General features: G+C 39.7%; 3 protein-coding genes across 5 annotated transcripts in view; 1 reads left to right on the top strand and 2 right to left on the bottom strand.

The window, feature by feature from the left end:
- The window catches only part of STT3B (STT3 oligosaccharyltransferase complex catalytic subunit B), an 81873-nt gene extending 76157 nt beyond the window's left edge, over nucleotides 1–5716 (top strand). The window contains exons 15-16 of the mRNA XM_081073385.1: nucleotides 290–502; nucleotides 4068–5716. Coding sequence (XP_080929511.1) covers nucleotides 290–502; nucleotides 4068–4148 — 294 coding nt within the window. The 3' untranslated portion in view covers nucleotides 4149–5716. The remainder of the gene's footprint in view (nucleotides 1–289; nucleotides 503–4067) is intronic.
- A 7595-nt stretch (nucleotides 5717–13311) lies between these two features.
- LOC308507790 (ribosome biogenesis protein NSA2 homolog) lies at nucleotides 13312–17159 on the bottom strand. Its single transcript, XM_081073389.1, has one exon. It carries the CDS (start codon nucleotides 17126–17128, stop codon nucleotides 16346–16348), a length of 783 nt encoding a protein of 260 aa, XP_080929515.1. The 5' UTR covers nucleotides 17129–17159; the 3' UTR covers nucleotides 13312–16345.
- A 281-nt stretch (nucleotides 17160–17440) lies between these two features.
- The window catches only part of OSBPL10 (oxysterol binding protein like 10), a 257267-nt gene continuing 248064 nt past the window's right edge, over nucleotides 17441–26643 (bottom strand). For all 3 annotated transcript variants that reach the window (XM_081073386.1, XM_081073388.1, XM_081073387.1), the window contains 4 exons: nucleotides 26062–26248; nucleotides 24088–24270; nucleotides 21397–21550; nucleotides 17441–18788 (listed from right to left, as the gene is read on the bottom strand). In XM_081073386.1, coding sequence (XP_080929512.1) covers nucleotides 18744–18788; nucleotides 21397–21550; nucleotides 24088–24270; nucleotides 26062–26248 — 569 coding nt within the window. In that variant the 3' untranslated portion in view covers nucleotides 17441–18743. The remainder of the gene's footprint in view (nucleotides 18789–21396; nucleotides 21551–24087; nucleotides 24271–26061; nucleotides 26249–26643) is intronic.

Here is a 26643-nt window from a genome sequence, read left to right on the forward strand (position 1 = left end):
TACCTAAAAAAAAGGGCTTTGATGGATTTCATTTTGCTGTTTTGGTTTTTTTTTATGCCTGCAGGCTCCTCATCCACGCTAAGGATTCAGTGAAATTCTAATTCAGATATATTTTGTTTCTCTCTTCCTTTCTAGTTAGCAGCATATGAGAACCATTTACAATACATTACTCTGGTTCTATTTTCCTAGTTTAAAGGTGGAGAGTTACTTTAATGATAACATTTATCACCTCCTAATACTGAATGTTTTCTAATATGGTTAACATCCAGTACTAATATCACTTTTGCAGCTGGATTTTCGTACACCCCCAGGTTTTGATCGAACACGTAATGCTGAGATTGGAAACAAGGACATTAAATTCAAGCATTTGGAGGAGGCCTTTACGTCAGAACACTGGCTTGTAAGGATATATAAAGTGAAAGCACCTGATAACAGGGAGACACTAGACCACAAACCTCGAGTCACCAACATTATCCCAAAACAGAAGTATTTGTCAAAGAAGGTGGGTACCAAGTGAAGTCATGTCTGTAAAAGGGTAACACAAGGTTGGTTGGTTTGTCTGAAAAATAATTACTGAAAATTGCTAATAAATTTCCATTTGCCAGGTCTATAAAGACTATGGTTTATATAAAAATCAAATAGCAAGCTAGCCTGCTTTCAAACTGAGCACTCAGATATCCCAAACAGCACCTTTTTCTGGATAGCTTAGTAGTTATCAGAGAACCAAAGCTGAGATTTTCCAGAAGTGTTATGGCTTATTTTGTGCCATTCCCATTAGTAAGACGGGTCTGGTCATCACTGTCTGAACCTTTGTGAAAGTAAAAATGCCAAGCAATTAATACAGCTAGAATTGGTTCCTCATCTTTGGTCAAAACAAATTTATATTGCATTTTCACGTTCTGTTCTTAGTATGATGTTACTTTATTAATCATTGAGTAAAGAATAAGCTTGAGTTGGTTGAGTATAGAATCTAAAAAAAATCGTTTATCTTAAGAAAATTAGTGTTAAATGTAATTATGACAAAGTTTATAGGCAGGAATTATGATGAGCTTATCATTACGGCTCTTTTGTACTAAATATTTAATAAGATATAAAATACATTATCGGAGGTCATTCTTGCTCACTTAAGCCAAGTACATCTAATCTTTGCTACAAAAGACTAGTAAAAATGAGTATTTTTATATAGGTTGCCCTCTGTGGGAGATGGGAAACAGGAAATGTTAAGTTGTATTTTAAATCACTGTCCTCATAATACTAATTATTATTAGACTGCTTTCAGTCTTAAGCCTTGAAAGGTGCTTGGTTTACATTGCTCTCATCAGTTACAGTAGTCTTTCCTTATATTCGGGGCATATTTCCAAGGACCCCAGTGGATGCCTGCAATCGCAGATAGTACCGAACCCTATATAAACTGGTTTTTCTTATACATTCATACCTTTTCACTTAAGGAAGTGCTTTTACAAAGCTTCGCTTTGGCACGTCTAAGGTGTCAGTGCCACTACTCTTGGGCCATTGTTGAGTAAAATGAGGGTTATTTGAACACAAGTACGGCAGTACTTTGACAGTGGATCTGATAACCAAGAGGGTTACTTAGTGACTAACTTAAGGGAGTGTGTATGGTGTGGAGACGCTGGACAAAGGGATGAATCACGTCCCAGGTGGGGCAGAGCAGAGAGATGGCATGACTTTTCATCACACTACGCAGAATGGCATGAGATTTACAACTTAAAGATTGTTTGTTTCTGGAGTTAAATCATTGAAGCAATTGTCTTATCCCTTTACATTACTTAAAATATACTTCAAATACCAGGCATGCCAAAAAATGTATACACATTTTAAGGGATGTTATCTATGCTGAAGCAGTAGTTTGCCATAATCCAAAGTGTCTGGACACTGATGGCAACCACTCTGAACACCTCTTGTAATTGCAGAAGTCAAATGTGACTTGTATTCACCTTTTGGTGTCGGTGTATATTGAGTATTACAATTTTAGTAGATTTTTCCTCTCTTACAATGTGTACTTTTTTTTATATATTTATATATTTTTTTATATATATTCAGAATAGAGATTAATTTGTACTATAAAAGTGCTGAGTATAGCTGTATGATAGATAGGTCAATAGAAACTTTAAATGAATAATTTCTGTGCCAGATACAGATTACCATATCTAGACTAATGTGTTTAAATATGTCACATACAGCTGACACTCATGTTAGTCATATCAGATTCACTTACCAGTCTTTACATCAAATGATCTGGTTTCTCACACGCGTGTGGTAGGAGAAACTGGTGAGTCACATAAGTGCAGAAGTCAAAGCAAATGCCGCTCGTCTCAAGGCAGTTACTCCTAAAACATCTAAGCCCAGCAGTTAAGTCTACTTTTTCTGAAAAACAAGGCCATTGAACTTGTCTACCCTATGATAGTGGATTTTCTTAATCTGACCTCTTGTTTTCCCATTATTTCCCCAAAATAAGTAAGTGAATGGATAAAGAAAGATTTTGATAGTCTGTTTTGTATGCCCCAGACATACTCTAGTAGCCAACAACATGGATCTTGAATTTATGGTTTCCATGGCTTTATGTTCTCTGTTGTGTACTAGTACTAGGAATGCTTTTTGTTTGTTTGCTTTCCTCTCTCCACACTGGTTTTTACTTGGGGTTGGAGGGTATGGGTACAGCAGTCATTCTGGGAGTTTCCCTGCCACTCACTGCCAAACTGACATGGCTGAGGCACTAGGAATTGTAGTCCAGGGCTGCAGAAAAGGCTTTGGGGCAGAGCTCACTGCCCGTAGAGAAAAACACCCTGAGGGCTGAGCTACCTACTTTGCATAGACACAGGGCATTTTATATGATCTCACAGAAAGGTTTCATATTAGAAACCGTAATGGTGATAAAGAAACTAACTCACTGACCTGGTTTGAATTTTTTTTAAATTGTGCCCTCTGAAATTTTTTACTTTTTGCCTTAATAGCTTATTAATAAGTTAACATATATTGTGAACAAGTTAACAGCAGCTACTTTTTGTAACCTTAAAAAGGATTGCACTTTGCCTTGTTTTTGTATTCTTGTCACTTAGAAAAAATTATCAGTTGTTTTAAACTGAACATCATAAATGTACACAGTACATGATTTATGTTAAGTTTCTGAAACCTCCTCTAAAAGTTGTGTTTAAATGTAAAAATTGAATTGAGCAATCAATCTGTTGAGTTTTCAGCCTCTGCTAACCAGGTGCTTTGATAGTGCATTAAATTACTTGTTTCCAAAACGATATTTCCTTTTTTCAGTATCTATGGGTATATCAGATTGGCAGATACATGTTGCCCATATGATTTATTTTATAGGATTCTAATGTAGCAAACATCTTTGCAGTAATTTCTGCCACCACATTTGTAGTAATTTGCTTTTTTATACCAGAAAACATCTGTTGAAAGTAGTTTAGTGAGATCCTGAAGTGTTAAGAAAAATGTATTATTTTTTAAAGATCTATGAAACTCAAAGAAGATTACGGTTTTTTCTTGGATGTTTGGTTTTTGTTCTTTTCATTATTAAGTGCTTTTTTTTCCTACCTAAATTGGAGAATATGCCAAGTAATTTTATGTTTTATTTTTTTACAGTCATTCTCATTTTACAAATAAAACTGGCTCCAAAAGTTACTGGTTAATGTGTATTTCTGACATACAGCAAATTCTTGGAGGCCAAACCAGGAGCAGCATTAACATTTTCTGATTCCTTAGTTTTGTGTTATATTCTGTCATACCTGGAAATGTAATTATTACAGCTAAGCATTTAGTGGTTGAGAGGGGAGGTGAGTAAAGAGTATGCAGTATGCATTTGAGTAATGCCCTGGTAGTCATTTCATCCGAACGCTAGGGACCTAGTCCAGTTTATGCTGGGTCTCAGTACACTCGGCGTAGAAGTCAGTGATGCTCACTGATTCTTCAAGGAGTTTAGCCATAGAAAGAGCTGAGACTAAGAGAGTCTTCATTACAATGCAGTGAACTTTGTGTGTGTGTATTTAATCTGTAGGAAACCTGTGCTAATACCATGTGTTCTATTTTCTTTTTAGACCACAAAAAGGAAGCGTGGCTACATTAAAAATAAGCTCATTTTTAAGAAAGGCAAGAAAATATCTAAGAAGACTGTTTAAATATACTGTTCTGGTTCCTAACTTGAAGCAGTTGTCCTTGTGAGAACCGGTCTTTGCCTTTAGCTCATGTCATGTTTCACAGCAACAGAGGGTACAGAACCATCACTGGTCCAGGTTAATGTACAAAATTTTCTGGCAATGCCTGATTTAAAAAATAAAATTGGCTTATTGAGAATAGCTGTTTTCGATTTGTAATGTGAAGCAAGACAGAGCACTGCTGTAAATGTCTAACAGCAGGGTGTTTTTTTTTTTTATTATTATTGGTACATTTATCCTTCAAATCTGAGAATTTGGACTAATTGCACCAAAGAACCTTCTAATTTGGTCCCTGGCACATGCATACTTGTCAATGTTTTTATTATTTTACAAGACTTGCATTTTATTTGAATTACCCAAATAGCAATATATAAATTACAAATGACAAAATATGATGTGAGAGCTTCTTGAACCAGTAAACTAGTACAGGTCTGAGAAAGAGGTATTAGAAACGTAATTATAATTCTTTGAATTATATTTATTTTCATGTTTTTCCAGTGCAAAGAATGTTTCATCAAATGTACATTTTTCTGTTGCTTACTGTTTGCTCTAAGAATAAGCTGCTGTTTCAAAGATGAACTTCTGAGTAACTAATTGATTCAAATAGTTTTTTTGTTGACATATTACTACTGCTGTTAGCAGTTATTTTCACCAGGTACTTAACAGAGCAGATCTCATATATTGTTCATTCAAGGGCTAAATTTATATCCTTTGGAAATCATGGCAACTGCACAGAATGTTGCTTATTACCAGGATGGAGTTTGTATCTTAGTACTGAGATTAGCACTATGTTTACATGTAAGAGATTAAGGGAAAAACCCTTAAAGTGGACAGGTGTCCAGAGTTCATCTGTGACTCTTCAAAATGACCAAGGATTTGTAAAGTTTGCCTGGACTTCTCATGTTATAACCGTTTCATCCATCACGATGATTTTTGTCGTCTGCTCCATATTTTTTAAATCCCTTAAAGCATTTGATGAAACACTCTTTAATGCTATATGCATTTTCTTACTTTTATTAAAAATGTGATGGTTGTCAAAAAATGCACTAAAAATATAAATGGAGATTGAACATGTTCACTTTTCCAGCTTATAGGCAACTTTATATAGACTTGAGAATTTTCTCCAGTTGTTTAGTAAAAGTGAAATGAGAAAGGGTTTTTCCTGCCACAAGATATAACTTTTTTTTATAAAACAAGCATAACTTACACCACTGCTTTTGGTGGAAAAGTGCAGAATAGTATGTACCTTTTATGAAGAAAAGTGTAATTTACAATATTCAGTGAGAATGTTACTGATTTTCTTTTCCAAAGTGTAGAATATTCTTTGATTTATAGAATTCATTTTGACCCAGATGATGGTTCTTTTACAGACCAATAAAATGGCTGAACATTTTCACAAATAAAGTGTAACTAAATCTGGATTTCTGATACCTTGTCATTTGGGGGATTTTATTTTACTTTGTTGCTTTAAAATTCGATGCAGAGACATTGTTGACTGTAGGGGAAATAAAATTAATTCAAGTTTTGTGTTAAGTGTGTTGTCTTTTACAAATCTTCTGTTTTTCAAAGGAGTTAGAGTACTGAACACATCCTTCCTTGTTCACTTTTACAAAGGTTTTAGAGAATACGTGTAGAAAAGAAGTGCTCAGTCAGTTCAATTTAGACCTAACTATTTTGTTTTTCCTTATTTTTACCCCAGAATGAAAAAGTTGTTTTTTTATCAGTTAGTTAGGGGGAGAACACCTAGATACATAGGAATTTTGTCTCCATTAAATGAGGATAAGACTCTAACAAAAGCCCTGCTTCATAAAGTTCTGGTAGTTAATCTTCATTGTAGAATTGTCTCATTGAGAGCAGGAATGATCGATCTCTCACCTCTCTGTTTTAGGGATCACCATTTTGATTCAGTGGGTTGCCTCAATAAAACACCATACTGTAACAACATTTGGTGATTTTTATTGTAGCAAAGAAGTGAAATTATAGTAACTTAAATACATTGGAATATAGAATAGTTGGCTCAGAATATTCTTTAGATCTCTAAATTCATTTCATGTGTGATTACCAGCACTGTACATCACAGGGTGAGGTATTAAATATCAAGACCTCCAAGTTTTATACTGTACAACAGCTTTTGTTTTTGTTCCATGTCTTAGAATTGAAGTTTGTAATATAAATTAGGCAGTGCGGCAGCAAGTGCAAAGATAAAACAGTTTTCAAACTTATATTGTTACCTACCTGAGTTTGCATTTGTAGGATTTTACTTCATTTTGAATCCCTAGTCCATAACCAAGAGGTCAGTATCCTATAGAGTATTGCTATTTCCATAGCTGAGGCGCCGTAAGATCATCAAATCTGGAGCTACTGGACCATTTTTAATTTTTTAATTGTAATATATAACAAAATTTACCATCTTAACCATTTTAAAATGTACAGTTCAGTAGTGTTGAGTACATTCGTGTTGTGCAATAAATCTCCAGCATTCTCTTCATCTTGCTGGAACCGCTGCTGCTCAATGGTGGGTTTTGTCAGACATTTGCCTTGTTGCCTGTAATACTCACCCAAGGTAGGTGGAATAATAGATAAATGTAGAGCTCAACAAGCAGTCTGCAGCTGAGACCTAGAAAATTGAGACAGCAACCAGTAAAGAAATGTGATGTCCACTGTTTGTTTTAAATTAAACTTTTTTAAAAAATGTAACAGAACACAAATATGTACGTGGTCTGACAGCGAATTCATTCTAGAAAAAGTGCTGCATACCTCATTGCTGAATATCACTACAGTAACCTTAGAAATACTCCCCTTGGAAAGCTATGCACTGACGCCAGAGCTTAGTCCACCCTTTAAAGCAATTTTGGAACTCTTTCTGGAATGGCCATCAGAGCTGTCGTATTACCCTTGATGTCCTGAATGTCATCAAAATGCCTTCCTCTCAATATTTCCTTTATGTTCTGGTAAAGAAGTCATTGGGGGCCAGATCCGGTGAGTAGGGAGGGTGTTCCAATACAGTTATTTGTTTACTGGCTGAAAACTCCCTCACAGACGGTGCCATGTGAGCTGGTGCGTTGTTGTGATGCAAGGGCTCCTTTGGGACCATTTTTACACACCCTTTCTCATGCCGAGATTTTCAGGTAAGATTTTCCTAACTTTATCAATGTTTACTTGGTCTGCTGTGCTTCTCACAGCCGATGATTTTGACGCACAATTCGATTAATTTTTGCAATGTTTTCATCAGTTATGCTCGTTACTGGCCACCCTGACCTCTCTTTGTCAGTGACATGTTCTCTCCCCTCAGAAAAACATTTAATCCATTTGTTCACTGCTGTTTTCTTCATGGCATTATCCCCATAAACTTGGACTAACACGTCCCTGATTTCACTTGCCAAGTTTAACAAGAAATTTAATGTTTGTTCATTGCTCTAATTCAAGCTCAGACATTCTCACGACAGCACACAAAAACACAACAATAAACGCCACTCAGTAAGACACCGCCACACATCGACACAAACACAGCTGTGAGACAGATATACCAAGGTTATGAAACCTTACTGAGCTGTTTATACAGTGCTGCCAATGTACGCGCACGGTGACAAGTTTGCAAACTGAATTGTCAGACCTCGTATACTCTCAGTGTACACAAACAGCTCTGTAACCGCAATCCCAGTCACTAGCATAGAACAGTGCCAGTATTCCAGAAACTTCATGCCCCCTGCCGGTCACTGGCCTATCCCAGTTCCCCTCCAGAAGTTAATCACTGGCCTTGCTGTTAAGGTAATTACTTTGATTTCTTGTTTTAACACTTTTAAGTATTTCCATACATACTGTTCAATTGTATCTATTCTTTCAACAATATGGGTTTTTTTGTATCTAGCTTCAGTTTTTGTGAAATTCATCCAGAATATTGCATGCAGCTGTAAGTTTGTTTTTGTTGATATATATGAGTATAAAACAATGTATACAAGTGGACACTGGTCAACGTTGCTCAAGCAGTAGTTCGCCGTCATCAGAAGTGTCTGGATGCTGATGGTAACCACTTTGAGCACCTCTTGTAATTGCAGAAGTCAAACGTGACTTGTATTCGTCTTTTGTTAGTATATATTATTACAATTTTAATAGTTTTTTCCTTAAAATATGTATACTTTTTTTGGTACCTCTGTATACAGTATTCTCCTATATGTTGTCTCCCTGGCCCTCTTTCTACTCTCTCCCCCTCCCCACATGCCCCATTCTATTGTTGATGTGTATTTGCGTTGTTTCTAATTTGAGGATATTACAAATAATGCTATAGGAATATTTTGCATCTCTCTTGGAAGTTATGCACATACATTTTTGTGGGTATTTACCTAATAAAGTAGAATTGCTAGGTAGAATATGAATGTTTTCGTTACTCCCAGATCCTAATCAGCCTTTGTCCATCTTTAATTTTGCCTTTCTGGTGGATGAATAATAATTTCTTGAGTTAAATTTGTTTTTCTACATTACCAATGAAGTTGGCCATTTGGAAATCCCCTTTTTATACGGCTTTGGTTCTAGCCCATTTTTTTCTGATGGTTTTTCTTTTTTAAATTTATTATATTAGTAAGAGTTCTTTATATATCCTGTATATAAACCTTTCATCATTACAAAATGCCTGGAATTCATTATTTTAATGTCTTATTTTTCAATCTCTTGTCTGCCTTAAGCTTTGTGTGTCCTATTTAAAAATTCTTTTCCTAACCTGAGGTGTGAATAGTCTCATATTTTCCAGAAAATTGTTTATACTTAGCTTAGAAATTCATTTGTTGAGTATACTGTAAATTGTTTTATGTTTGGGGTTTTGTTTTGCATGTGTATACCTAATTGTCCATATACCATTTATTGAAAAGACCATCCTTTTCCTATAGCTGTGCAGTAGTCCTTTGGCAGTAAACCAAGTATTTGTATGAGTCTGTCTCTTGATCCTGTATTTTATAGAGTGCTTAGCTTTGTGTGTTGACTTAATGTAACTTGAAGATAGTTAAGGTACGGTAAAGCAAATCTCCCACACCCACCTTGTTTAAATTTCTCTTGGCTGTTTATGTTCCTTTGCTTTTTCATATAAATTTTAGAATTAACTTATCAGTTACACCAAAGAAAAAAACAAGAACCTTTTTGGAGTTTTAACTGGGCATTGCAACTATATTTGGGGAAAATTGACACCTTTAAAATATTGTCTTCTATGAACATGGCATATCCTTTGATTTATATTGGTCTAGGTCATCTTTAATTTCTGCTTTATATTTTTAAAATAGGTCTTGCAATTTTTGTAATTTTTAATATAAGGTATGTTATTTTTGATAAATACTGTCTTATAAAATTTTATTTTCCAATTGTCAGTAATATAGAAAATTTGGTTTTATATGTCAAAATTGTACTCGACAATGTTAAATTCATTCTGATAATTCAGATTTATTATAAAAATGCCATCATAATTGCGGAATAATGGCAGTTTTATTTATTTGTTTTTAATGGATGCATATTTAATTTTCTAGCTTTTTCTGCACTGGTTAGGACGTCCGGTAATGTACTACATAGAAAAGGTAAACTTGTCTTGTTCCCTAAGTTTACTGTACATTTTCTATAGATATCTTTGGTCAAATTGAGAACACATTTTTCCCAGTTTGTTATGAGTTTTTTTATCATGAAAGAGTTTTGTTTTATGACGTGTTTTTTTTCTTAATTTATAGAGCTGATGCTGATTTTTCTCCTTTACTGTAAATAGTGTAAATACTGTAAATATAGTGAATTACAGAGACTTTCTGTTCATAGTGTAAACTAAATTTGCATTCCTGAAATAATGATCAGTGTTTGATAGAATTTGCTGGTATAAACCATTTGGGCCTAGATTTTTCTTTGTGCAAAGGTTTTTAATTAGAGATTCAGTTATTTTATAGACAGGATTGTTTGATTTTTCTATTATGTCAGTTTTGGTAAGTTATTTTTAAGGAATTGTCCATTTAATCTAAATTTTCAAATAGATTAAAGTAAACTTATTGCTAATATCACTTAATGGTTATCTTAATGTGTACTTTTCACTCCTAAGATTTGTTTTTTTTCCCTTGCATCCGTTTCAGTTTCTGTCTCTTCTCCCTCATTATATTGCTCCTCATTTTCCTTCAGTTTTTATAAGTTTTCTTAGCTTTTTTTTTCTTTCTTAGACTAGTTTATGGCTTTGTTGACACTTTCTACAGTGTTTTTTATTTCATTAATCTGTGTTAGTTTCCTTGGAGGAGAGATATTCTTTTTAACTAGTGTGTTGATTTTTTCTTTTCCTAATATATGAATTTAAAGTTACACATTTACTCCAAACATAGTTTAAGTTCCATTCTCACAAGTTTTGATGTCAACGGTCATTCGGTTTAATGCATATTTTAATTTCCATTGTAGTTTCTTTGAACCATGGGTTTTTTGATGTATATTTCTTGAGTTTTGAATACGGTGGTTTTCTAGTCTTTTATTATCAATTTCTATCTTAATTGCATTGTAGTCAGATACTCTTGATTATAATCCTTTAAAAATGGTTAAAATTTGCTCTGTAATCCGTGTGTGTGTGTGTCCGTGTCCATATCCCTGAAACTTGTTCTGTTATTTGCTGAGAAGGATGTGTTGTAATCATTTACTATTATAAATTTGCCTACTTCCTCCTTGAACTGTCAATTTTTTTCTTTGTATGTTTTGAACCCATATTATTGGATAGGTATGCTTTTGGAACTTTTTTGGTAAATTGAACCTTTGATATTTTTGCAAATATCAGACTTTATTTTCAGTAGTTTTTTGTTAGCCTATTTTGTCTGATCAATAATAGTGTTGTATTAGCATTCTTAAGATGTTTGCGTGATGTATCGTTTTCATCCTTCTAAGGCATCCTACTTTGGATTTGTTGAGCTTTTAACTTTGTAGCATGTTGATTTTCATTCGTGTTTTTTTTTTTAAGTTCTCAGTCATCTCTTTAAATATTGCTTCTTCCCCATTCTCACTCTGCTCTCCTTCTGAGACTCCAGTTAAACATAATTAGACCTTTGTTGGCAGTATATCTTTCCTTTTGCCTGTCCATTCTGTGTATTTTCTCCTGATTCACTTATCATTTATGGCTAATTTGATATAAAACCCACCCATTGAGTTCATTTTACTTATTTCATTTTTTAATTCTAGAATTTATCTTACGCCTCTCCAATCCTGTTGTTTCTTTTCATGGTTTACAGGAATATGAAAAATAAGAGACCTGTGTCAGTGGCAAACTAACCATTTTGTATCTTTGGTCTATATAATAATTTTTAGGTCATTTTGTATCTTTGGTCTATATAGAAATAATTTTTAGGTCTGTAATCTATTGAGTTAGTTTTTGTATATGGCTTGAAGTATGGGTTTTATTTTTTGTTCAGTTCAGCCAACACCATTTGTTGAAAAGACTTACTTCTCCCATTTAATTGGTACCACTGTAGAAAACAAACTGATCAAAATGTGTTGATCTATTTCTGAATCCTCTGTTCTGTTCTATTAATCTGTGTGTGTCCTCAGGTAATGTGAGTTCTACACCTTTGTACATGGCCTTTCAATACTTAACCCTGGGTCCACAGACATACACTATGTATCTTGGGCACACGAGATCGTATGGTCACCGAACCTACAACTGACATAGGATTAATATCCAGGATATGTAAGCAACTCTTGGGAAAAAAACACAAGATTTTGATTAGTCCTTAACAGAAGAAATCTAAACGGCAAATGTATTAAAAGGAACCTATCTACTAGGTTAGCTAAATTGTGCAAATAAATGTTAGAAAGGACGTGCAAAAACAAACTCAGACGTTGCCAGTAAGAACTTAGTAACACTCTGGAAAACTGTTCAGCATTCGCTGACACAGTTAAAGCTATGCCTCCCCATGACCCAGCGGTTCTTCTAAGTCTGTAAAAAAATCGCTAAGATAAATGCATAGCAGTATGTTCATATAAATGCATAGCAGTATGTTCATATAACGGAATAGTACAGAAGGAGAAAGAATGAATGACACTTACGAGGAATAACATTCCATTTATATTCCATTTATGTACAGTTCAAAAATAGGCAAAACTAATACATGTCGTTTAGGAAAGTATACATAGTATAAAGCTATAAAGCAACACAGGACATGATTACCAACAAAGTTCACCAGAGGATGGGGGGAGAATATTGAGGGCTTTAATTAGGAATAGATTATGTTAGGGAGATTCTGAAGTGATGGCAGTGTTTTTTTTTAGTATCTAAATTTATTCAAAGCAAAGTAATATACCTTTATAAAGTTTTTTATTTTTTTAATTACAATTGACATACAATATATTAGTTTCAGGTGTACAACATAGTGATTAGACATTTCTATAACTTACGAAGTGATCTCCGATAAGTCTAGTACCCACCAGGCACCATACATAGTTATTATAGTACTGTGGACTATATTCCCTATGCTGTATTGTTCCTCCCCGTGACTATTTTGTAACTGCCAATTTATACTCCTAATCCCTTCACCTTTTTCACCCATCTCTCCCAACCCTGCTCCCATCTGGAAACCATGTTTGTCCAGTGTATCTGGCTTTTTCATTTGTTTTTTTAGATTCCACATATAAGTGAAATCATATGGTATTTGTCTTTCTCTGATTTATTTCACTTAGCCATAAATACCCTCTAGGTCCATCCATATTGTCGCAAATGGCAAGATTTCATTATTTTTTATGGCTGAGTAATAGTCCATTGTATGAATGTATCACGTCTTTATCCATTCCTCTGTTGATGGACATCTAGGTTTCTTCCATATCTTGGCTGTTGTAAATATTGCTGCATTGAGTAGGAGTGCATATCTTTTTGAGTTAGTGTTTTGGATTTCTTCAGATAAATACCCAGAAGTGGAATTGCTGAGTCATATGGTAGTTCTGTTTGTAATTTCTTGAGGAACCTCCATACTCTTCCACAGTGGCTGCACCAATTTACAATCACACCAACAGTACACGAGGGTTCCCTTTTCTCCACATCTTCGCCAAAACTTGTTTCATTGATGATAGCCATTCCGACAGATGTGGGGTAATATCTCATGGTGTGTTTTTCTTTTTACTTTTTTTAATTGTTTTTGTTTTTCATTGTGGTTTTAATTAGCATTTCCTTGATGAGTGATGTTGAGCATCTTTTCATATGTCTATTGGCCATCTCTATGTCCTCTTTGGAGAAATGTCTGTTCAAGTCCTCTGCCCATTTTTTAATCGGATTTGTTTTTTTTGGTGTTAAGTTGTATGAATTAGTTCCTTATATGTTTTTGGATATTAATCCCTTATCAGACATACCATTGGTGACTTATCTTCTCCGATTTAGTAGGTTGTCTTTCATTTTGTTGATGGTTTCCTTCACTGTGCAAAAACTTTTTAGTTTGATGTAATTGTGATCTGAGAAGATGGTTGATATTTCAGTCATTTTAAATTTAGTGTGACTTGTTTTGTGACCTAACATGTGGTCTCTCCTGGAAAATGTTCCATTGGCACTTGAAAAGAATGTATATTCTGCTGCGTTTGCATGAAATTTCCTAAAACTATCAATTAAGTCCATCTGGTCAAATGTGTCATTTAAGGCCATTTTTCCTTGTCAAATGCCGTTTGTCTCTTGTTATAGCCCTTGTTTTAAAGTCTGTTTTGTCTGATATAAACATTACTACCCCAGCTTTTTTTTTTATTTACATTTGCATAAAACCTTTTTAAGTAAGAAATGGAAGATGACATAAATCAATGGGAAAAAATCCTGTGTTCATTGATTAGAAAACAATACTGTTAAGATGACAGTACACATGGTAATTACACTACAGAGTCAGTGCAATGCTTATCAAAATTCCAAGGATGTTTTTAGCAAAAATAGAAAATTCTATCCTAACATTCATATGAAATCTCAAGTGACCCCTAGTAGCCAAAACAATCTTGAAAAAGAAACAAGTTGAAAGTCTCACTTCCTGATTTCAAAATTTACTACAAAGCTAAGTAATCAAAAGAGTGTGGTACTGGCATACAGACAGACATAGATCAATGGAATAGAAATAGTCCAGGAACAAACTTTTGCACAGTCAAATAATTTTTGATAAGGGTGCCAAGACCATTCTATGGGGGAAAAGTTTCTTTCAACAAATGGTCCTGGGAAATCCAAACAGTATATGCAAAATAATGAAGTTGGACTCTTACCAAATACAATATACAAAAATGAATTTTATACAAAAATGAATTTTAAATGGATCACAAACGTAAGAGCTAAAACTATAAAACTCTTGGAAGAAAACAGGGCGAAAGCTCAGTGAAATTAGATTTGGCTATGATTTCTTGGATATCACAACAAAAGCACAAACTATGAAAGAAAAATAGAGAAACTGGACTTCATTTAAATTAAATACTTTTGTATATCGGAGGATACTGTCAGTAGTGAAAAGGCAATTCACAGAACGGGAAAATTATTTGCAAAACATATAAAGGATTAATATCCAGAATATATAAAGAACTCCTACAATTCAAGATATAAAACAACCCAATCAGAAAATGAGCAAAAAGCTTAGACCAGACATCCCTCCAAAGAAGATATACAAATGGCCAATAAACACTTGAGAAGATGCTCAGCACTAATCGTTAGGGAAATGCAAATCAAAGCCACAATAAGATAGCATTTCGCACACATGAGGATGGTTATTATAAAACCAAACCAAAAATACAAATGGCAGAAAATAACAAGTATTGGGGAAGATGAAAAATTCAAATATTTGTGCATTGCTGGTGGGATTGCAAAAAGGTAGTCCCTGTGGAAACTATAGCAGGTCCTCAAAAACTTAAACATGGAATTTTCATATAAAGCAGTACTTCCACTTCTGGGTATATATCTCCAAAAGTATTGAAAGCAGAACTTGGAGATACCATGTTTATAGCAGCATTAGTCACAGTAGCCAAAAGATGGAAACAACACAAATGCTTATCTATGGGTAATTAGACAAACAAAAGTGATATATATACATATAATGGAATATTATTCAGCCTTAAAAAGGAAATTATGATGAAACTTGAACACATGCTAAGTGAAATAAGCCAGACATGAGAAGAAGACAAGTATAGTGTCATTCCACTTACCTGAGGTACTTTGTTGTATGAGGTACAGTAGTCAAATCATAAAAACAAAATAGAATGGTGGTTGCTAACTGTTACAAAGAGTGGGGTGGAATGAGGAGTTACTGTCTAATCAGTACAGAGTTTGGACAGATAGAACTCAGCAAAAAATAAGTAGAGCAACTCCTAACAACTTGGATTGGCCTAAAAAAATAGCTCCAATAAACAAACTAGGATATAATTCCATTAGTACAAAGTCCAAAAATCGGCAAAACCAAGCATGTTCTTTAGAAACACACAGATAGTATGTATGGAGACAGGGAAAAGACCAAAACCCAAAAGGATGATTACTCTAGGACTCAGGACACTGGTGGTGTCACGTCTGGAATCGAAGCAATACAATTTTATAGGTGTACAAATGTGGCTTTTAAGGTTACTGGCAAACAGGTTTCTTAAATAGTGAATACATGGTGCTTATAATTCGTGGAGCTGTAATGTTTTATGCAAATCTGTATTTGATATATAACAGTTTTGTAAAAGGCAATAAACACACCCCTCCCCCCTACACACACACAGAATGAAACTTCTCAGTGTTTATTTACCAGATAGTTTATACTTTGAAGTCAGACTGGAAAATTTAATAACACCAAAGTGATTACTTTTTAGTCTTCTCATTGAGGATTTTTTTTTTTTCAAAATAGCATCTATTCTGTTTTCCTTCTCAGTAGTTCCAAACATTTTATTCTCTCAGATATCGTAAGATGATGGACCTAAACAGACCTACATTATGATTTTGCTAGTTAAATATTCTTTTTTTTTTATAACTGCTTGTTTAATCATTCAATTTCATGAACATCTAAATGCTAAACAGACTCCAAAATAAAGACCAATTTGTAAAACTGGGCCATTTTAATGTTCTTTACAATAGAATAAATAGTTCTCTTGACTGCAGACATGTAAGCTGTTTGGTACTCAGAAACATCACAGTAAAGGCGGTTTTCTTGATTGATGTATAATCTTCAGTAATTATAAGGAGTTACTTGTATGAACTGCTGTCAAACCAGTAAGACTGCATTTATGCATCCATCATTTTCAGGATTGTTGGTAACCTGGGCATATTTTCCCCAAATAACGTTGCCTCCTTGTGTCACAAGGCCCAACTCGCTCACGTTCACCTCAATGACTGTACCTTTGGTAATAACACCCAAAGTTGTATAAAGTGGGGATGAGGGATTCTTTTTTACACCAAGGATTGGCAGGCAAAAGGTAGCTTTCAGTTCAGGATGTGTTACATGTGCCTTCTTGAAACGTAAGCCCATTGGCCTAATGAGTCTTTCATATTTAGGTGGTTTTCGAGTAAAGCCATCTCCAGCAAAGCAGACTTTAGTAACCATCCTCTTCCATGCTTTCTTCTTTCTCTTCCCTGTTCGAATAACTTTTAATACCTCTGTTTCTCCCTGGGCACGAACTTTGGGCAGAGGACCTTCCCATTTTCCCGCTTTTTCTTTACGTTTTTGTTTAATCATATTGGAAAGTACTTTAGCTCGAGACTGTCCCTCTCTGTCCAGTAGATAGGCAGGTACTGCTCCTTGTGGAGTCTTTTCATCATCCTTTTGTTTGGTGTTTCTCTTTTCATGCATCTTGATAGTCTTTTTCATCTGTATTTTCTCAGCATGGCGTTGTTTATGGTAGAGTTTAGCTTTGAGACCAATCATCTTTTTTGCCTTCTTTGAACGTTCATGAGCTTCTCGACCTTCCTTCTTTCTCTTTTTCTCATGGTAATCCAAACGATATCCATAGCGCTTCCGGTGTAACTCAATATGTTCATTTTGTGGCATGGTTACGACCGCGCAGACGCCAGGCGCAGTCCCCTGGGCGCAAAGCAGCTCTCAACTTGCGGGTCTCAAACTCGAGAGCCTACTCCATGCAACTGGCGACAGGAAAGGGTAAATATTCTTATGAACTTGTAACAAAATATCCATAAATAAGTTTTATCTGGTAGATATTTCTGTGTTTGAAACACTGTTTTGATGTAAATAGATTCCTGTTCACATCAAATTAATACTATCTCACCAAAAAAATTTAAGCTCATTCAGAGCCACCAATTCCAACAGAACTTTTGAATCCCTAATAAAACACAGACACAGGTATAGTATTTAATCGAAATATATTTGTCTAATATCTACAAAGTGTGAACAATTGGTCTTAGGAAAGCAGACAAAAGGCACAAAATTAGTATTACTACAGAGAAGCATTCATGCTACTGGATTTTATAAATAGTCTCAGAGTGGCACAGTAAAAAATAAATTAAGCATTGAGCAAAAATCAAATACATCATTTTTTCCTTGTTTTATATTCTAGTCATGTCTTGACCTCATTTGTAAAGGCTGAGGACTGAAATTCAACTGAAACCATGGAACACCTGTGCAGGCTTTATGGATGTTTTAATCACAGTGGTTTTCTTGTGGAGTTTGGATCAAATAATAGAGGTGCGCTAAAAAGAAAAAAAATCCACAGGAAATTCTTTCCTCTTTCCCCAAACTAGATATAAGATTGAGGCTGTGATGTGCACGTTTGTATATGGAGGCGTGTATGTAATGTCTTAAGCCCTTTTTTGTCATAAAAGTAGTGAAGTCTCCATGTGACTTGTTTTCTACTGTAAAAGAAGCAGCTTCTGAAAAGTGTGTGACTAGTACTTTGAGCACGAGAAATTGTCAGAAAGGTTTCGGGGCAAGTAGAGGGGAGGAAAATTCCAAGGTGGGCCTGGCCCTAGGCTCTCCCAGAGGTGCTCCATCCTGGAAGGCTCTGGCAGAAACATTTAATAGCTTCCTGCCCACTTCCCATCCAGCAGGAAGTAGCAGGTTATCTTTTGTGAGTGTGGACAAACAAAATGCTGAAGTGTGGAGGGAGGTGGGGATCACAACAATAATTTTGAAATGACAGCCACTTACATTTCTACCAGGAATGAGCCACTTTCTACCAGATGGATGTCAACTAGGCCATGCCAATTCACCTGGGTTTTGACAGGAGTTGACTACATGAGAATACCTGTGTGAGTGCAAAACATTTTTGGCAAAGTGAAAAATAGAAAACACCAAACCTCATAGGATAAAAAGGAGCTCATAATTACCCACTTAAATCTTGGTAAGTGCAGTATTTACATGTGTAATAATACCCAGCAGACATATACATAATGCATGTGTGTGAACACGTAGTATGCCGAGAGCTCACACACAGACCTGTGTACACACATATGCCCCAAATGGCTCTTGAATAAGTTCAATCCTATAGTAGAGTTTGGGGGTGCATTTTCACAGTATATAATGTCTCTTGGGTACCATTTCTTGAATGATATCAAGAGGTCTCCATGAATACCAGCAGAATTTTGATACTGTACCACTTTAATTCCTACAAAAGCAGGGCTCTTTCTGAAGGCTCTGTACCTCTACCCCATCAGTATGCCTTCCAAAGGGGATTGAAGTAGACCCAGCCGTCACCCTGTAAGAGAAGGAAGGAGACATGACATGGAGACCTCTCGGCAGGCAAAGGGGAGAAGGTAGGAGAGTCCCAGCCCCTGCTGCTGGAAGCTGAGCGCCCCAGCAGTGGCTGGGAGCTCCGTTCAGGACATGACCATTGTGTGTGGTGTGTCTGCCTTGTTCCTGGTCGATGTCTCTCAGCCCTGCGAGGCCACTAGTCTCACCTTTCCACCTCAGCCCAGTTGCCTTTTGGTGCCCGTATGATCTTCACATCGTGGCATTTCAGTAGGACACCCCACAAAATGACCAAAATAACAGAAGAAGAGGGGATTTGTTGGTTTACTTTAAGGAAGATGAGTTGGTAAAAAGAAAAAAGCCCTTGGAAATGGCAGGACAGGAAAAAGGGGATGTTGGATGAACAGACAGGAGAGAAAAGGCAAAGGCCTGCATAAGAGGAATTTGCTCCAACCAGTGGTTTACAGCCCACCAGCCTGGGGCAACTGCCTAGGCCAGGCTCTCCAGCAGGTCAGTCAGCACACAGGAAAGTGACACCAATCACGTACGTGTTTCCCCTAAAATCAGACCTAGCCAGACTCAGCTCTAATGTGTCTTTTGGGGCAAAAATTAATATAAGACCTGGTATTATATTATTATAGTAAAAGAAGACTGGGTCTTATATTGATTTTTGCTCCAAAAGACGCATTAAAGCTGATAGTCCGGCTAGATCTAATTTTCGGGGAAACATGGTATCACTGAGAAAAAAGCAAGAAGCAAAACGGTGTACACACGCCGGTTCTAGACTAGAAGGGAATACACTGAATGGTCACAATTCTGGTTTTGGGGTGATTTGTATCCTTTACATATCCTCAAACCTTCTGTTATGAACATAGTGGCTTTTATCAATCCCAGCAGGAAGAATTAGTCATTTTGTGTTTTAATGTGCAACTTTCCACGGAAGCCAGGCAAACTAGTCTCAGAGAGACCAAATCAACATCACAGAAGGATCCTAGAGGGATTCTGTGATGGTTCGTTTTATGTGTCAGCTTGGCTGGCCACGGGGTGCCCAGAGTAACATGACTTCTGGATGTTTCTATGATGGTGTTATGGATGAGATTCTTATTTGAATTGGTGCACTCAGCAAAGGAGAGTCCCCTCCCCAGGGCCTAAAAAGATAAAAAGGTAGAGGAAGGAAGAATTTGCCCTTTTTTCCTGCCTCACTCCTTCAATTGGGACATCTCATCTTCTCTGAGATGAGCCCTCTCTGAGCTGCGTTCCCCTGGTCCTCAAGCCTTCAGACTTAGACTGGATTGCACCATTGGCTTCCTGGGGTCTCCAGTTTACAAACGGCAGATCCTTTGCAGCCTCTGCAATCTCGGAAGCCAGTTCCTCATAATAAATCTATATGTATTTATGTCTCCTATTGGTTCTGTTTCTGTGGAGAACCCTGACTAATACAGATTCACCTCACCTGGGCAAGACTGCCAGACAGGGTTCCCACTCCGCCTCATAAAGGCAGAATCTCCCCAAGCAGGCTGCCTGTCTGAGCCAGAATCCAACCCTGGAGTCTCCATTCAGTCCACAGCCCTAGCTCTGGGGGACAGCGGCTGTTTCCTGCTCCTGACCAGAGGTCACTACCTCACCCCACAGTTTTCTAGCTACACAGAACAACCCTTCCTTGTAGTATAAATCAGACAGCAGCACCTGCGCCAAAAAAAGGCCAGACATAATTTCAGTTGGCTCTCAGTGTTTAACTGTTTTAAGATTATGTCACACCAGTGAATAACAGATTTCTCATTAAAATCCAGATTTCTGGCTTCTCGTGATGAACTGGACAGTTTGTGATCACCTGGGAGTAAGTGGCATCTCACCCTTGGGTTGTGGACTCTCACATCTGCCCCAGTCCTTGCCCGCCTGTTGCTCTCATTGATGCTGCCAGGCTCCTGAGGGTCCTGCCTTAACAACTGTGGCTCCTACACTTGCAGTATTTCCAGTTCTGTTCTCAGAATGCTCCCTAATTGCTCCACAAGCTACTTCAAAAGTATAAGGGCCTCAACTGGGCACACAGTGCCTTACTCACTTACCCCGTGGGTGGGCAGTCATGTGGATATAATTTCTGCCTTCCAGTGTCACTTTCCTGGATGACAGCAGCAGCATTTTAGGGACAGGACTCACTGGCCTGTCCTAGCATAACCATCCCGTGTGGCCCACAGGAGGCAAAGCTCTGAAAGGCAGCGCTCAATTACAAAGGTTCTAGCCCACCCCGTGTGGAGATGGGCCGTGAGGGGCTTCATGACTGACTTGTTGTGAATGACAAAGTAGCAGGGGGTATGACTGGTGATTTTTGTTTGTTTTGTTTAAGTAGGACAGCATCCAAGTCTGCAGTCCCATTCCTTGCCCTCCCTGGCAGGCTGATGGGCTTCTCTGGTGGAGGCTGCCAGAGGGGCAGTGCCAGGTGCTCAGTTCTGCCCACAGAACAGCCTGCCCCAAAGCTGGAGCCAGAGCCAAGCTGCCCCAAACCTTCCCAGGACCTCCCCTGCCCTGTCCTCTTTCATCCAAACCGCTGCATTAGCCAGACAAATCCATCTGCCCCTCACCCAGGACTAGCGCCTAATGACAGACAGCAGAGTTACCTCCTGGATAAAATACTTGGGCTGCCACGGGGTGCGGAGGCTTTCTCTTTTCCGTTCTTCCACCCGCTGCTTTTCCTCCAGGCGCCGCTTTTGCTCAGTGGCAGCGTCTATGTCCCCGAGCCTCAGGTATCGGGTCACCTCCCGCCAGAGGTTCCTGGGGATGCGTGGAGGAGAGGAAAGCATCAGGCACGGACAGCAGGTTTGAGGATAACCATCCTCGGCTAGGAGGGGGTATCTGGGCAGGCCGTCTGTAGGGGTAGCGCATTCCCGGTGCCTCAGAGACCCCTAGAGCCAGGACTTGAACCCAGGGCTGCCAGGCTGTAGGTCCATGCTGTATCCACTCTCCTCTGGCCTGAGCAGCACGCCTCTCGGTGTCTAGGGATTGAATCTAGTAATAACAGCAGTAGTGAGCAGTAGTACTATTACTGCTTTAAACAGCAATAACAGCAGGCGCTTACGTGGCATTTACCATATTTCGAAGCATTTTATATATAAACTCATTTAATCATCACAAGAACCCAATGATACAGATGCTATATTGTCATCCCATTTTAAAGAGGAGAAAAATGAGGTCTATAGAAGATGAAGTGAATTGCCCAGGGTCACCAAACTGGTAGATACAAACAATGGCTGCTTTCCCACAAGGGAGCCTGGCCTTAGGAGGTACAGACCAGGGTGAGCAAGTGTGAGTGTGTTCGTGCTGCAGGCTTGTCATCTCCCCCGCGTCTACATGGAAAGTGACGTCTCTGCCGCATTCATTCGTTATAGAAGCCCATCTAGAGTGCTCCCGTTTAATGGGCAGCTTTCCTCAGAAGTGTGCCAGGACCATCCCTGATTCATACACTTGTAGAGGGTGAGGAAAAGAACTGAGGGAGAGCAGGACACCACCACCCATGCACGTCCTCACTTAAATACATCAGGACACGTGGGATTTCACAAAAGAGGAACCACCTGAGCCGGTTCGTTAGACCCTGGGCCAGGGAGCACTCCCACAGCCCTTGACCCTGACCACGGGAGGCCCTCACGGAGCAGGAAGCTTGAGCGCTGGCAGGATCAGACTGGCTGCCAGCAAAGCGAGAAGGGATCGGAGGAATTAACGAGGGTCGAGCTCCTGCAAGCCCAGCCTGCCCACCGGACCTGCCCCGAGTCCCACGGTACAGAGACCCAGAGAGGCTGAGGCTCTGCCTCCCATTTTACAGCAAGAAACTTCTGAAACTAGGACATAGAGCCAGCTCTGACGGGCCTCAGCCCTTGCTCTTGCTACTGTGCCCTGATAACTGACAAGAGGGGAAAAAGACTGGCCAAAACGGTACAGTGAGGGGAGGGGAGGAAAGTGAGGGGCTGAGTGCTGGCTCCTGTCAGTCTTTTTCATCACCCACATCCTCAACACACATCTGGTGCTGAGGGAGGGGCTGAGCACAAAGACATCCAGAGGGGTAGGGGGCTCTCAAGGGCAGGCCCTCCCATGATACGTCCCAAGTTTAGAGAGCAGAGAACCCCCAAGGACTGGAAAAGGGGTGTGGGACAAGAATGGGCCCCAGGTGAAGCACTGGCCAGACATACACAGGGACCCCATCAAGTGCACTATCTGAGAGAGGGGATGGTTGGGGGCTCATCTGGGAAAGGCTCTGAACTTTAAGCCAAGAGAGAAAGCAGAAAGGTAAGGGAGCTTTCAGGTGGGGAGGATAGGAGAAGGTCAGTGAGAAAAACAAAAAGGGAGCCAAGGGGAGCCCTCCCTGAGAAGGGGGGGGGTCATGGCAAAGGGCTGGTAAGTGGCTGAGCCAAGGTGTGGCTGGCATCACTGGATACTGGCTCTGCCTTTACTCACCGGGGTCGTAATGGGGCAGGGGTTCCCCTGCAAGGAAGCTAACTGAGTGAGGCCTGGGAGCCTTACCCTGAGGCCTGGCACCACTGTGAGGGCTGAGATACGGTAACTGGGCTAACCAGTGGCCCAGCTAGCCACGTAGATGGTGCCTCCTCTGCCTCTGCAGGTAAGGCCTGGAAGACCCAGCAACGTGAGTGCGATCAGATGCTCTGAGCAGCGAGGGCGCCCCTGGACCTGCCACTCCACCTCCCATGGCTGTTTCCTCTGGAAAACAAGGTGCACTGGGCTTGATTGCCCCCTAGTTTAACCCCATGTTTCAGTAACATCCACATATATGTGACAAAAACAGGTACTCTGGTACCAGACGCCATCCCTGCTCCAGGCTGAATTCTGAGTTCCCCTGGGCTAACTGAGGCAGCAAAGAACCTTAATGAGGAGCAGCTAACCTACTCGATCCTTGCATGAACAACACTAGGGAATCAGTTTTGTTTTCAATGGTCAAACATGACACTACAGCCACGCCATGATATGAGCCAGAGTCCCTGGCTCAGGGAAGGCTTCATCAGAGGTGGTGTGGTCAAGGGGATGGCTTTCTTTCCTGACGCCATCCGTCCCCTGTCCTGCTACTACTGCCCAGTAGGCTGGGCTCCATACTCCACCCCCTACGTGCAGAACAATGACACTGAAAGCTATACAAAGGATCTACTCCTAAGTGGTGCACAGTAGAAAACGCAAATATCTCCACACTTCAGAAGAACGTGATTTCTGACCCATTTCTATTAGCTGAGCTTTCTACAGCTTCCTTGTTTGTCCCCTGGGTTGAGCCTCAAGACAACTAAGCGGGAGAGAAGCAGCCGGATCCCCACCTGGACTCCATGGGGCCCTGCTTCTCCAGAGGTCGGATCTTCTTACGGGACACCGGCAAGGTGGTCGTGTCGATGACTTTGGTCTCCCCGTTGCTGTAGGTGAACTCTAAGGTGCCGTTCCACTCCCCTTGGGCTTTACAGACAATGGTGTTCGTGGGGTTGTGCTTCACTTCTGCCGTGACCCTGGATGAAATAGGTCAAATGAACATGCTTTGAGAGATGATCGAAACACAGAGACTGACTTCAAAAGGTAGATTCACAAAAGGTAGACTCACATTTAGAGATTTGGTTTTTTTTCTTGAGGGGAGTAGGGGACGAGGAATAGTTTTTGGCTGTTTTGCTCAAAGACTAGCCCTTAACATGATGTGACCTAATGTCCTTGAGCAGAAAAAGAAGGCATTGGTGGAAAATTGGCAAGAGTTGAATAAAGTCTGTAGACAAGTTAATGGTAATATAGCAATATTCATTTTAAGGTTTGATAATATGGAAAGGTTATGTAAGTTGTTATCACGGGGGTGGAAATCCAGCAGTAAATTCAGTAAAAATAAAACAAAATATACCCTTTTCCTCCCCCACCCCACCCCCACCACCACCCCGTCCCCAAACTGCATCTAAAAGTGCTACATTTTAACCACCAAGAAAGTGTGAGTGTACGGAGAACTTTTCAATCCCTAAACAAGGTCAAATCAGACTGTGGGTCAAACACGGCTGCTCACAAGCCCACCAGAGGAGGACAGAAATGTTCACCGCACGTTCTGTACGAAGGCCGAGCAGAAACTAGCCTCTCGGCCTTGCACCAATACCTTCCAACACAGCAGCGGCTCGGAGGGACCACCTTCAGCCCGGCTTTTAGAAGACGGTTGTGGAGATTTGTGGTCTCTCGCTTCACCTGCCTGGCCTGAGGGAGCTCCAGGTCTCCAGCTCTGGGTGAACGCAGAGCCCAGCTCCATCTCTACCTTGAGGCTTGTTGCAGTCAGAGGAACAGAGCAGAATCAGGGAAGCCTGCTCCAAACAGCCAGGACTAGGAGCCAAGCTCCTCTCTTCCTAATGGCCCAGCGCAGGTTGGATTTAGTTTTCAAACATAGGCTTAGCAGCTGTGTCCCTGAGCCTGAACACAGCCCGAGTTCCTCGGTGGCGAGGCAAAAAGCTCTAGGCTGCGCACTGTGGAAGGGTGTCAGTGGTGTGCTGCTCAAGTTATAACAACCTGATTCATAGCATTTGCCAATTTCTGTGTGGCCCCATCTCAGCTGACTGCAAGCTACCAACTTGGTATGAAGGGGTGTGGAGCTGCGGAGAAGTGCGCACGATCAGCTTGTGAGCCGGTGGGTCTGGCTCTGGAATGGCCATGGAAGGCATCCGCTTTCCCATGCCACGCTCCGACATCCTCACGTGAATGTCATACAGGACCCTTTCCAAGAGAAAGGGCAGATGTGGGAGCTTGTTTATACAGGGATCAACTCTGAAGAAGGGCTTTCTAATAACTGGAGCAGGGAAACCAACATAGCGCTTCCGCAAGCCGCAGGATTTTGTGGGATTGAGCTTCCCAGTTTCTAAAGGAAATAAATGGTTCTGACCTCACAGACGATATGGGATTCAGGACGTTTAGTGGAGCCAAGACAGCATGAAATGGGAAGCTCACAGGCAGTGTCCGAGTGAAGATCAAATTGCTTCAGGACAGAGAAACTGGCTGCAGCCTCAGAAGGGAAAGTTTATTGTAACAAAAGTGCCTTTTATTCTCGGGTGTGCTTTGCCAATACATCACCAAAGGATTTCACCATAAATTTACATGGGGGAGGGTTCAAAAAACTGTCATGTGAGGGGGGAACAAAGCAGCAGTTCTTTTGACAAAAAGATATTAACAACTTTATCTTGATTTTTAACTAATCCTATGGCCAGAAATCAATTTCTGAAAGAGAAAAGAAACTCAGAGCATTGTGATGAGACAAAGTTGGAGCCCCCCCGGCCGGCTCCTACCTGTGAACTTTCCCTCCGTAGAAAGGCTTCGTGTGGAATATCACGGTGGCCGAGTAGCCAGTCTTGGCACAGCTGATGCTGACTTTTCCTCCAAGCTCCAACCAGGGAATGGTGAGAATAGAGCGAGCGTAGGCACTAGGCAGGGTGAACACGTACTCCTCCTCGTGTTCCAGGAGCCTCAGCACACCTCCAGGGAGAGACGAGGGAAGAATTAGGCACAGACACACGAGAAGGCAGCTGGGGCCACACGGCCTCCTGCCGGGGGCTCTAGGTCTCCCTCCTTCGCCATGTATTTATTCACTGTGTGCCCTACTGTGTGCCAGGCAGTGTGTGAGGCGCTGAGAATACAGTGGTGAACAAGACAGACCCAGTGCCTGCCCTCAAGGAGCACAACGGAAAGGTGGACATTAATTAGTCACCAAGCAAACACAAACTGTGAAGAAGGCATGGATGCCTCCAACAGGAGTTGGCCTGGAAGGGAGGTTTCCCTGAAGAAGGGACACTTGAGCTGGATGAGAGTTGAGTAGGTGAAGGGGAAAAGGAAAATAATCCCAGGCAGAAGGAAAGGTATGTGCAAAGGCC

The sequence above is a fragment of the Rhinolophus hipposideros genome, assembly GCF_964194185.1.
Source record: "Rhinolophus hipposideros genome assembly, chromosome: 14".
NCBI classification, from domain to species: Eukaryota; Metazoa; Chordata; class Mammalia; order Chiroptera; family Rhinolophidae; genus Rhinolophus; species Rhinolophus hipposideros.